General features: G+C 56.5%; 3 protein-coding genes across 11 annotated transcripts in view; 2 read left to right on the top strand and 1 right to left on the bottom strand.

The window, feature by feature from the left end:
* The first annotated feature begins 429 nt into the window (after positions 1 to 429).
* PHF1 (PHD finger protein 1) lies at positions 430 to 5534 on the top strand. Of its 5 annotated transcripts, none has more exons than XM_040644754.1 (15): positions 432 to 625; positions 1344 to 1518; positions 1611 to 1692; positions 1803 to 1898; positions 2330 to 2430; positions 2529 to 2677; positions 2850 to 2945; positions 3119 to 3187; positions 3325 to 3448; positions 3560 to 3627; positions 3790 to 3894; positions 4018 to 4207; positions 4297 to 4391; positions 4666 to 4743; positions 4905 to 5534. In XM_040644754.1, the coding sequence occupies exons 2-15, from the start codon at positions 1360 to 1362 to the stop codon at positions 5191 to 5193; spliced, it is 1701 nt and encodes a 566-aa protein (XP_040500688.1). In that variant the 5' UTR covers positions 432 to 625; positions 1344 to 1359; the 3' UTR covers positions 5194 to 5534. The 5 variants fall into 5 exon arrangements, with proteins under 5 accessions (XP_040500691.1, XP_040500689.1, XP_040500690.1 ...); XM_040644753.1 differs by having other exon boundaries at positions 433 to 625; positions 4663 to 4743; XM_040644757.1 differs by lacking the exon at positions 4018 to 4207 and having other exon boundaries at positions 430 to 625; positions 4905 to 5105.
* A 98-nt stretch (positions 5535 to 5632) lies between these two features.
* On the bottom strand, positions 5633 to 7279 carry CUTA (cutA divalent cation tolerance homolog). 4 transcript variants are annotated; one of them, XM_008693424.2, is made up of 7 exons: positions 7126 to 7144; positions 6991 to 7040; positions 6524 to 6732; positions 6293 to 6352; positions 6139 to 6184; positions 5974 to 6023; positions 5633 to 5860 (listed from the first exon to the last, which is right to left on the bottom strand). In XM_008693424.2, exons 2-7 carry the CDS (start codon positions 7030 to 7032, stop codon positions 5734 to 5736), a joined length of 534 nt encoding a protein of 177 aa, XP_008691646.1. In that variant the 5' UTR covers positions 7033 to 7040; positions 7126 to 7144; the 3' UTR covers positions 5633 to 5733. The 4 variants fall into 4 exon arrangements, with proteins under 4 accessions (XP_008691646.1, XP_040500693.1, XP_040500692.1 ...); XM_040644759.1 differs by lacking the exons at positions 6991 to 7040; positions 7126 to 7144 and adding an exon at positions 7163 to 7279; XM_040644758.1 differs by lacking the exon at positions 6991 to 7040 and having other exon boundaries at positions 7126 to 7255.
* Positions 7280 to 9396: 2117 nt separating this feature from the next.
* Positions 9397 to 11073, top strand: part of SYNGAP1 (synaptic Ras GTPase activating protein 1) — a 32070-nt gene continuing 30393 nt past the window's right edge. For both annotated transcript variants that reach the window (XM_040644751.1, XM_040644752.1), the window contains exon 1: positions 9397 to 9463. In XM_040644751.1, the coding sequence (XP_040500685.1) occupies positions 9397 to 9463 (67 nt within the window). The remainder of the gene's footprint in view (positions 9464 to 11073) is intronic.

The raw sequence follows: 11073 nt of genomic DNA, 5'->3' as shown, positions 1-11073 counted from the left end.
TGGTGGGGGCGACGGGAAGGGTGAATGGAGGGCGGGGTCGTGAACTGGGGCCGGGGGGCGGGACTTGGAGTGACCATGGAGGTTGGGGGGGCAGTTAACGGATGTGGCATGGGGCGGGGGCCAGGCTGGAGGCCTGCTGCCGGGAAGGGGGGATTCCCTCCTGCCCCGAGGGCGGGTCTCCCTCCGAGGAAGGGGCTGCGGGAATTCCTTCTCCCTCCGGGTCTTGACTTTCCACCCGCCCCAGCCGCGGAGAGGCCACCACTCACTCTCTCGGCGCCCTCCAGGCGCTTTGGAGGTGAGGGAGGTGGGGTGAGGTGGTGCCCGCCCCCCCACCGGCTCCTCCTTCCCCCCAGTCCTCCCCTCCCACCACCCTCCCCCCCGAGCCGGTTTGTCCCTCCCCTCCCCTCCCCTCCTTCCCCCCGCCGCCTCCTCCTGCCGCTGCCGCTGCTTTGGCTGCTGCGTCATACGCCCCAGAGCTGCCGGGACGGAGGGGCTGGGCCTGGGGACCCCCCGGCCCTTGCCTGCCCGCCCTCCGACGCCCAGACGTGCCCTCCCCGCGCGGGGGGTTCGCCTCGATCTCCCACGTCTGCCTCTGCCCGGCTCCCGGCGGCCCCAGCTGTCACTGGTAAGGAGGCGGCGGGAGGCGCCCGTGGGGGGGCAGGGAGCCGGGGGTCGGCGCGCAGGGCGCGGGCGGGAGAGCCTCGCCGCCCAGGCATCGGTTCGGGCTGGGCCGACTCAAGTCCCCTCTCGGACTCGCCGTCATGGGGAGTAGAGACCGGGACTGGGACACGCCCCCCTCCCGGGGCACTCAGGGAAGTTATCTAACCCGGGGGCAGGGAGCCCCGTATTTGAGGGTGACCTGACATAACCTGGCGTCAGGATGATTGTTCTGAATGAGACACGCGGGCTCGGGGAGGCAGCCGTTTCTATTCTGGAAAACATTTCCAGAAAAGCTCCCAAAACACATATCTGGGTAGCAGAGCACCCCAATTATGACACCTCTGAAGAGGAGGAGGTGACAGCAGAAACTGAGTGGTAACCTTTGCTTCTGCAACCATCATTTCTCCTAAAACCTCGAGGCCAGGATATAGTATCCCAGGGGAGTTCTGGAAGCTGGGAAACTAGAGAACTAGGTTGGGGGGTGGGGGGTGTTAGGGAGAGGAGAGCCAGTCACCAGAGTTGGAAAAGCAGGAGTCAAGAAGCTTGGGAGGGGTGCTGTGTGGTTTCCTATCCAGGTGTCTCAGATTTGGAGACTGGGAGCACAGCTGCTTGAATCCTTGAGGCAAAGAAAAATGGGGAGTTTCTCAACATTCATAACCTTCTCCCATCCCACTTCTGGCTAGGCCCCCCCAGGATGCAATGGCACAGCCCCCCCGGCTGAGCCGCTCTGGTGCCCCCCCACTTTGGGACCCAGCCTCCCCTGCTTCCACCTCAGGCCCCAGGCCTCGGCTTTGGGAGGGTCAAGATGTGCTGGCCAGGTGGACGGATGGGCTGCTATACTTGGGGACCATCAAGAAGGTAAGGCATTTGACCTCTGACCTGTTACCTTTCCCCCGTTCTCCTTATGTAGTTCTGATTCCTGTTTCATCCCGTGTGCTCATCCATTCCAGGTGGACAGTGCTCGGGAGGTCTGTCTGGTCCAGTTTGAGGACGATTCCCAGTTTCTGGTTCTATGGAAAGACATTAGCCCCGGTGAGACCCTAGAGGCCCAAGCGTGTGCATGCCATGGAAAGCAGAAACCTGGCATGGGGGATGGAAAGGGGGCCTAAGGACAGGCCCCGCAACACTGTGTTCCCCCACAGCTGCCCTCCCCGGGGAGGAACTTCTCTGCTGTGTCTGTCGCTCTGAGACTGTGGTCCCTGGGAACCGGCTGGTCAGCTGTGAGAAGTGTCGCCACGGTGAGAGGGCGGGACACTTGAATGGTCTAGCTTGCCCTAAGCCTTCCAGGCTGCCTCTCAAGTCTTCCTTCCACCACTGGTCCTCATGCCACCTGTCCTGGCTGAGTCCCCAAGCCACTGCTCCAGCCAGTCTCAACTCTGTAACCTCACTCCCTTCGAGCACAGGGAGAAACAGCCATGGAATGGGGAGGTGTGAGCTTTGTAGACAGGATGGTTCAGATACACCCTTTTCTAACTGTAAGACCTTGGGCAAATCCCCAAACCCCTAGGAGCCTGTCCCCTCACCTGTAAAATAAGGGTAATTCACCCACTACAGCCCGATCATGGTCAAGGATGAAATGAGGTGGCCAAGACTCCTCCTATCCCAGTGGCTAGCACACACAGGTATGCAGTGCAGTAAGTGGCCTACCATCAATATTATTGTTATTAAGCTTATCACCAGGACTGCCACGTTCCAAGGGCCCCAGCCCCTGGAGAAGGAGAGGGCACATCCTGGGTCTGCCGCCAGTGTGTCTTCGCCATTGCCACCAAGGTAAATCACTTTCCTGTGGGAGCCTCCCATCCACAGCCTCTCCCAAGCCTTTCCGCCCCTCCCTCCCCTGAGGCAGCTTGCCTGTTCCCTCTCTGCAGAGGGGGGGTGCACTGAAGAAGGGCCCCTATGCCCGGGCCATGCTGGGCATGAAGCTGTCCCTGCCATATGGACTAAAGGGGCTAGACTGGGATGCTGGACATCTGAGCAACCGGCAGCAGAGCTACTGTTACTGTGGTGGCCCTGGGGAGTGAGTAATGACGACTGGGGGGCGGCAGGGGTTAGGGAATGACTGATGGAGTGGGGGAAGGGATCCCAGGGAATGGAGGAGAAAGAACAGGACGAGGGGAGTGCTGAAGAGGGCTGGGGCCATTCGGGTGGGGACAGTGTCTGGGGGTCACTCGTCCTGTGCTGCCTCGCAGGTGGAACCTGAAAATGCTGCAGTGCCGGAGCTGCCTGCAGTGGTTCCATGAGGCCTGCACCCAGTGTCTGAGCAAGCCCCTCCTCTACGGGGACAGGTGAGACGGAGCCCTCTGGCTCTGCTCCCCACAGTCCCCCACGCCGCCTCAGAGCCCCGGCCTCCGAAGCTTGCCTCCCCTGCGCGCCCCATCCTTGCTGGTGAGTCCTCCGTAGCCTGGTATCGTTTCTTTGTATAAGGTGTGTACTCTCTCTCCCTCTTGCCCACTTCCAGGTTCTATGAGTTCGAATGCTGTGTGTGTCGGGGGGGCCCTGAGAAGGTCAGGAGGCTACAGCTTCGCTGGTGAGCTGGCATGACCTCAGCATAGATCCTCTCTCAGCACCCCCAGGATTTCACCCTATGTGCCCAAACTTCCCACCTCAGAACTCTCTAGGCTTTTGTAATGCTGCCACAACCTTGACAACTCAATATTTCTCCAGGGTGGATGTGGCCCATCTTGTCCTCTATCACCTCAGCGTTTGCTGTAAGAAAAAATACTTTGATTTTGACCGTGAGATCCTCCCCTTCACCTCTGAGAATTGGGACAGTTTGCTCCTCGGCGAGGTAAGGAGTGATGAAGCTTTGGGGGTGAGGGTGGAACAGAGAAGTATAAAGAAGGAGGGAAGGGAGAGGGACCACTGCTCCCCTGACCCCGTTTTCTTTCCCCTTCCCCAGCTCTCAGACACTCCCAAGGGAGAACGTTCTTCCAAACTCCTCTCTGCTCTCAACAGCCACAAGGACCGGTGAGTTGGAGGGCGGCTCAGAAAAAGATGCAGATATGGAAGACTGGGAGGGAAGGGGCTGCAAGCCATCTGGGAAGGTCATCTCTGAAAGGACTGAGTAATGGCATCAGAGGGGCCCTGTATTACTGCACTGACCCTGTATCATTTCTCTCCTCACCCCAGTTTCATTTCAGGGAGGGAGATTAAGAAGAGGAAATGCTTGTTTGGTCTCCATGCTCGGATCCCTCCCCCTGTGGAGCCCCTTACTGGAGATGGAGCCCCCACCAGGTCACTGGTCCAGGGAGGATGGGGAAATTCTCAGGGTATTAATGGGGGAGGCATACGTATGGAGATGGGGAGGTCTTTGGGGTGTCCGGGAGGGGGCTGGGGGGATAAGGAGGCCTCTTACAGCTTCCCTTCAGGGCAGGGCCCTGGGGGAGGGGTCTCACGTCCCCTGGGGAAGCGCCGGAGGCCGGAGCCAGAGCCCCTGAGGAGGAGGCAGAAGGGGAAAATGGAGGAGCTGGGGCCACCCTCAGCAGTGCGCAATCAGCCCGAGCCCCAGGAGCAAAGGGAGCGGGCTCGTCTGCAGAGGGCACTGCAGGTACAGGGGCAGGGGGATCCCCATGGAGCCAAATGGTGGTGTGGGAAGGAATCAAGGATTATCTCTCAGTCCTTTGCTCCTTCTTCTAGGCCTCAGTGTCTCCACCACCCTCCAGCCCTAACCAGAGTTACCAGGGCAGCAGCGGCTACAACTTCCGGCCCACAGACGCCCGCTGCCTGCCCAGGTCAGTGCTCCTTCATCCTCCAACCAGTTATGTACCCCTGGAATTTCTCCTCCCATTGTCTACATCCTCTGGACTTTCTTACCCAGAATTATTTTCCATCTCCCCCTTGGCTACTCACTTCTTATCCTAGAGAGACTTCCAGTACCAATGTCTGATCCCTAGTATTCTGGGGATGGGGATTCCTTGGGGCTGTTTGAGCTCTGCTCTTCTCAGTGGGAGAGGGTCCTGTTCCCCTGCTTCAGGTCCTGACTTTCCCCCTCCCCAACCCCAGCAGTCCCATCCGGATGTTCGCTTCCTTCCACCCCTCTGCCAGCACCGCAGGGACCTCTGGGGATGGTGAACCCCCAGACAGGTGAGATTCTTCCACTTTACCTGTGCCACCCCTCTTCACGTCTGTGCTCTTAAGTTCTTCAGTCTCTAACCTCATTTCTCTGTGCCTCTGATCCACATGTGAGCTCCATTTTTAGTCAGTCCTTATCTGCATCTGGACTCACAATTGCCTTCTCTTCCTAGGTCACCCCTGGAACTTCACATTGGTTTCCCCACAGACATCCCTAAAAGTGCCCCCCACTCGATGACTGCCTCATCTTCCTCAGTCCCAGCCCCCTCCCCAGGTCTTCCTAGACGCTCAGCACCCTCTTCTCCCCTGTGCCGTAGTTTGTCTCCTGGGACTGGGGGAGGAGTCCGAGGTGGGGTTGGCTACCTGTCCCGAGGGGACCCTGTTCGGGTCCTTGCTCGGAGAGTACGGCCTGATGGTTCTGTGCAGTACCTGGTTGAGTGGGGAGGTGGGGGCATCTTCTGAATAGCCTGCCTCTGCCTACCTCCCCATTCACACACACCGGCACTTTCATACCCTGACCTCTGACCTCACCTACAGCTGGGATGTACCTGGGGAAGTAGGGGGGTAGTTCTCTCTACTGCCCAGGCTGGAATCCAGGTGGGGGGTTGGGGAAGAGGCTCTCTCTTCTCTACTCCCCTCCTGATTCCTGACCCTTCCCCCATCCCTCTTCCCATTTCCTTTGATGTTATTTTGTTACAGCTTTTTAAATATTTTTAAAATTATTTAACCCCTGGGGACGGAGACTGGGGGGGGATGATAAAGGATCCCAGACTGTATGATTGAAATAAAGGTAAATAAACAAATCTAGAAGCCCTGGGTCATTCTGGAAGAACACAGGGACTAGAAGCACTTCTAATCTTCTCAACCAAATTCACATACATGACAAGGAAAAAGGCAAAAGGCAGAGAAAACCAAAGACAGGATTTATTAGGGGCCCAGTCATCACCTGCAAGTCAGAGGGCACTGAAGTATACAAAGGGAACATGGCAGAAACAGGGCTCATCACGGTGGGACTGTGCTGGAGTCGGAAATGGACTCTGTAACCTGGCGTACCCAGTGCAGGTATGGGGAGTTCCCCTGCTCCACAGGCAATGCAATCACCTCAGCCACTTCGTAAGGGTGCACAGAACTGTGAAAACATGGGGGGATCACTCAAAGATCTACCTAAAGGAGCCTACCCCCTCAGACTGCCCAGCAGGTGCCACCCCACACCCTCACTGCTACCCATGTCAAAGTTCTCACCGAACAAAATCTGTCAAAGCTGGAACCAAGGAACTTTGGGTTTTAATCATCTAAGAAGCAAAGACAAACATGACTGAATCGAGGAGTGGGGTTGATTTCAGGATCTCAGATGAGGGAACAGGGTCAGGGAATTGAGGTTTCATTGGATGGGGAAATGTTTCTCACCATCAGCACCTCACTGTCCTCCTCAATCTTTCCTTTCCACTCATAGCTGAAAAGGTCAGGGAGAGAGTGTTGAGGGAGCAAAGATTGCCCTCAAGGAAAAGCACTGCCAATCAGCCCCTAGAGTTAGGTTAACCCCCCAACTCCTATGACTCACATGGATGTAATCTGAGGGATGAGGTTAACGCAGGCTGCCAGGCGCTTCTCCACCACAGCCCTGAAGGTGAAGAGAAAGCCCCATTAAGAAGGCCCCATGACCCGGAGTTTTGCACTGGCAGCCCAGAGCCAGGGTTCCTCGGGCAGGAAGCTGAGGAGTGCACTCTTCTCTCCCACCCCCAACTCTCTCCCGTCATGATCCTCCTTCCTCGCTCCACACTGAGGTCCCCACCTGGCGATCTCCTTGGCGACCTTCTCGTTGGGGCAGGTGACAAAGGCTGCAGAGACCGAGCCGGGAACATAGCCGGAGGTCGAGGCGGGCGAGGGCTGGGACGGGGGGCTTCCTGAAGCCATGGACAGCAGAGCTCGGGGAAGCAAGAGAAGGCGGGAGGCCACAGGCAGCAGCGCCGGCATCCAAAGAAGCGACAGGAGCAGAGCGGCCTGAGAGCACGAAATGAATAGGGTGTCACCCCGCAAATACCCGAGGAAATTGCATCTCGGGAACCCTTGGATAAAGACAGGCTCTGCTTTCCCTCTTCTGCACCCCGAAGGGAAAGGTCCCTGAAGCTGGGAGAGAAACTTGGGAAATCAAGGCGGACTCGGTTTTCACCCCCTCCTCAGGAGCCAACCTCTAGGATTTTTGGGTGCGGGTGGTGGTCGAGGCTTCGGGAACCGGAAGGGGCGGGGCCGGCCACTCACCCCTCCGCCGAGCAGGATTGCGGGAGCCCGCACCCCCCTCATGCAGCCTACTGTGGTTGAGTAGGGATGAATATCAAAAACCGCACGTAAGGCCGAGAAGGGACCCCAAACATAGGAAGAGCGGCCTCTTCTTACCTGGGCAGCACCCACGTGATAAGAAAACAGCACATACCACGTGACAGTAGAAGCAGGCCCGCGAACCTCCAGAGCCAGCCAATCCTGGCCCTCACATGGGCCAGTTTGCCCCGCCTCCCGTCGGGGGAGGAGCGAAAGGGAATTTAGCCAATCGAGAGCCGAATCTGCGGACGTGCACGGAAATGGCACTCTTGTTTCCGTGTAAACCGGAAACGGCCAATTGCCGGCTGAGGAGAGCCGCAGCGGCGTTCCACTGTCACGTGAGGGGGCCGGTCTCCCTCCGGCAGCTGTACCTCAATGAGCTGCGCCAAGAGGCCAATCGCAGGCCAGCCCCGCAGGCCACGTGATGAGAGAGCTGGAGCTAGAAAGGGGGGGGTGCTGCAGACCCCGCTGACTCGATGCGACGGGTTGTGGAGTGGGGAATCATACTTAAACCCCAGAATGTACCCAGTTACAGCCCCTACACTGTTCCCGAGACCTTGAGGAGTGGGAGGGTCTGAGAAGATTGAACCTCAGGGGGTAAAGAGAGCGCCCCCTGCCTCTTTGGTTAGGACTGACATATGCCTAGGTTGGGTAATGAACAAGGATAATTTGAGAAGCCAGCTGTCCCTGGGCAGGGGATAGTGATTAGGCAGAGATGGGCACAGCAAGACGATGGCTAGGTGGGGAAAGATGCATTTTAAAAGGACAGAGTGAGACCCTGTAAATGGGATAGAGAGTGATGAAAATGGGGCTGAGGGCAATTCAGCCTTCTTAATTGAAACCCCAAAGGTCGAGACAGACTCGTGAATGGAGGGGGAGGGGAGAGGGGAGAGAGATGGCTTCAGGTTGGGGATGTGGAGGACACCAGGAAGTAGTGATGGTCCTTTTGTCCCTTACCCACCTCCTATTTAACTCTCCAGGACTGGTATACCTCTGAGTCTTGGGTCTCCTTCCCTTAACCCATCCCCCTAGGAGCCAGGACCTGTCCTACATAACTTCCCTGGGGCCCAAGCACATTCAGTGACCCAAAAATGGAGAGAGGGGCCAATGAGAGGAGAGAGAGGTGGGAGGAGGCAGCAGAGAAAAGGCTCTTGCCACTCCCCCTACCCAGTATTCCCCCTCCTTTCAAGGTTTGGGGTCTCTGGTCTGCTGGGTGGGCGTGACTGGGCGTTTTATCAGAGTTCTCTCATACCTGTGTCTCTGGGGATGGGGTCGCCCTGAGATCTGTCTTTGGGTTTGGAGTTTGTTTCTCAGCTAGATCTCTGTAGGGCCTTTCAGTATTTGCAGTGGGATCTTTCTCGGGACCGAGTTTCCTTTTTGTTTTGGGAGTTTCTGTGACCTCCGTCTCTCTCTGAGGTCTTTCAAAGTCTTCTTTATGAGTTTGGGTCTCTGCATTCTACATCTCTGAGCTACATGAGTGTCTCTCCCTGTCCCTCTCCCTTCTCCCCATCCTCAACCCCCAGGTCTGGAGTTTCTCTATCTCTTGACTTATCAGTCTCTGAGTCTGCAGTTTCTTTTCTCTGAGATGTAAGTCTGGGGTCTGGTATCTCTCTCTGGATCTGAGTCCTCTAAGAGCTAATTCTAGGTCTGGGTTTTTTCTAAATCTGGATCTCATCGTGTTCTTTGACTCTAGGTCTCTGATCTTGGTTCCTGAAATCACCATCTGATTCTGGAGTCTAAGATTTCTGTGGCTGTGGAGAACCTTTTTGAAACTGGACACTCATATTTTGACCTCTGACCCTTCTCTCAATGGGGGATCTGGGGTCTTTTTTTTTTTTTTTTTTTTTCTGAGATTAGGGTCTCTTTTCCTCTAGATTTTGGGTTTGTGCCTCGGATTAACCCCCCACCCCCAGGGTGGGCAGCAAGGTATCTTTCTTTGTGGGTCTGGGGTCTCTTCAGTCTCATGATCTGAGGTCTACATCTTTAGAACTGCCCTCTCAGTCTGGTGTGTTTTTGAGTCAGGGGTCTCTCTCCCTAGTTCTCACTGAGTAGGGGTGGGGGCTGCAGAGTCTCTCTCTCCTCCTCCTCCAGCTTTCTCCTCTCTCGCTCGCTCCCCCGCCCCCCTCTCTCTCTCTCTCTCTCTCTCTCTCCCGGCTGCCGCTGCTGCCGTTGGCTCCTATTCTCCTCCTCCTCCTCCTCTCTCCTCCTCTCCGCTCCTCTCCGCTCCTCTCTCCTCCTCTCTCCTCCTCCTCCTCCTCCACCTCCTCCTCCTTCTCCCCCTCTCTCTCCCCCTCTTTCTCTCTTCTCTTTCTCCCCCGTCCCCCCCCCGCCCCCTCCCCCCCAGGCCTGATGAGCAGGTCTCGCGCCTCCATCCATCGGGGGAGCATCCCCGCGATGTCCTATGCCCCCTTCAGAGGTACGGTGGGGAGGGGAGGGGGAGGGCCAGTTGGGGGGGGGCAAGAGGGGGAGGGGCAGGGGTGGGGGGGGAGCAGAGCCGGGGCCAGGGAGGGGAGCAGCTGAAATGGAGGGAGAGAGAGGAGGACCGGGAAGGCAGGAATGGGAGCGATGGGGAAGGAGGGATTGGAGGCCAGAAGATAGGGGTAGATAGGGGCCGGAGGGGCCAGGAAACAGGCTTTGAAGGGGGCTGAGGGGAAAATGATGAAGGGGAAAGAGATTGCCAGAAAGGGTAGGAAGATAGAGGGATAGGGTTGGGGGAAGAGGTGCAGAAATAATTTGGAGGTGGGAGCTGAGAGATGAGGAAAATATTAAGGAAATAGAAGGACAGTCTTAAGAGAGGGGCTAGGAGGGGGCAATGAAAACATAGGGGTGAAAAGAGAAGCAAAGAAGATGGGGGGGTAGAATACGGTGAAGGGGCTCAGAGAATGGTAGGGGGTTGAAAAAGAGAAGAGGATGGAGGGAGAGAAGAAGGGGCCAGATGGAGAGAGAGGGAGGCAGTGGGGGGTGGGGGGAATGGAGGGTCCAGATGGAGGGAAGAGAGGAGAGAGGGAATGGGCTGGGGGAGGAGAGACCAGGGCAGGGGGAGGGCCAAATTATGTGTGTGTTTATTGAAGGGGGGAGGGGGCAATAGAAGTAAGACTGAGTGATGGAAGTAGAGGGCAGGTTAGGACCCTGCCCCAGACTCTGACCCTCCTTAAGGCCTTTGACCAGTGAAATGTAACCCCTGGGGTCCTATCCGCCCCCTTCACTTCACCACTTTTTACCCCCCTCCCCCACCACCAATCCCTATTACCATTCTCCCTCCCTCCTCTGGTGTCCATCACCTATATCTTTCCCCCCATATGGTGTCCGTTCCTTATATGAGTCCCCCTTCTGTGCTTCCCTTATATCAGTTCTTTCTTTGGTCCATTCTCTCTCCCTCTCTTCTATCTGGTAGCTCCCTTATATCTCTACCACGTCTTCACCTGTCCTTCATGACCCCCTTGTCTTAGTACCCCTGATAGGTGCACCTCATTTCTTCTGCCCCATGTCCACTTGGGCTCTTCTGGTATATTCCCTTGTCCCTAGGGATTTACTCTCATTTCTGCCTTCTTTTCTCTTGATCCATCCCTATGATTTGTCCCACAGCCCGTCCTCTATCCCTACCCCATTCCCTGTCTTGTCACTGCAAGTCTGTGCCTACCCGCTTTCCCCTAACACCTCAGCTCTTACCACCCATTCCTCTTTTCTTGTCTCCTCTACTTCCTGGGGTGTTGGAGATTTGGGTGCAAAGATGCAGGTTTTGATGGTTGGAACGGGACCTAGAAGACATCCCCATCTGAGCCTTGTGGGACTTCTTTTCCTAGTAAAATTTTCCGTTTTCTCAGCTGTGTTTGTCTGTCTCTTGCATCTGCCTCCCAGAATCATCCTTACTTAAGTCTAGACAATATGTGTGTGTGGGGTGTGTGTTTCCAGAGTTGCTTCTAAGCTAAGTTCCCTGCGGCCTTCCTTGCTCCCAGGAGGAAGGTGTCCCCTGAACTCTAACCTGTCTCCCTGTGGCCACAGCCTGAACCAGCCCCTCCCGGAATG

This window comes from Ursus maritimus, unplaced genomic scaffold (assembly GCF_017311325.1).
Source record: "Ursus maritimus isolate PB19 unplaced genomic scaffold, ASM1731132v1 scaffold_30, whole genome shotgun sequence".
NCBI classification, from domain to species: Eukaryota; Metazoa; Chordata; class Mammalia; order Carnivora; family Ursidae; genus Ursus; species Ursus maritimus.
This window is presented reverse-complemented; position numbering and strand designations above follow the sequence as displayed.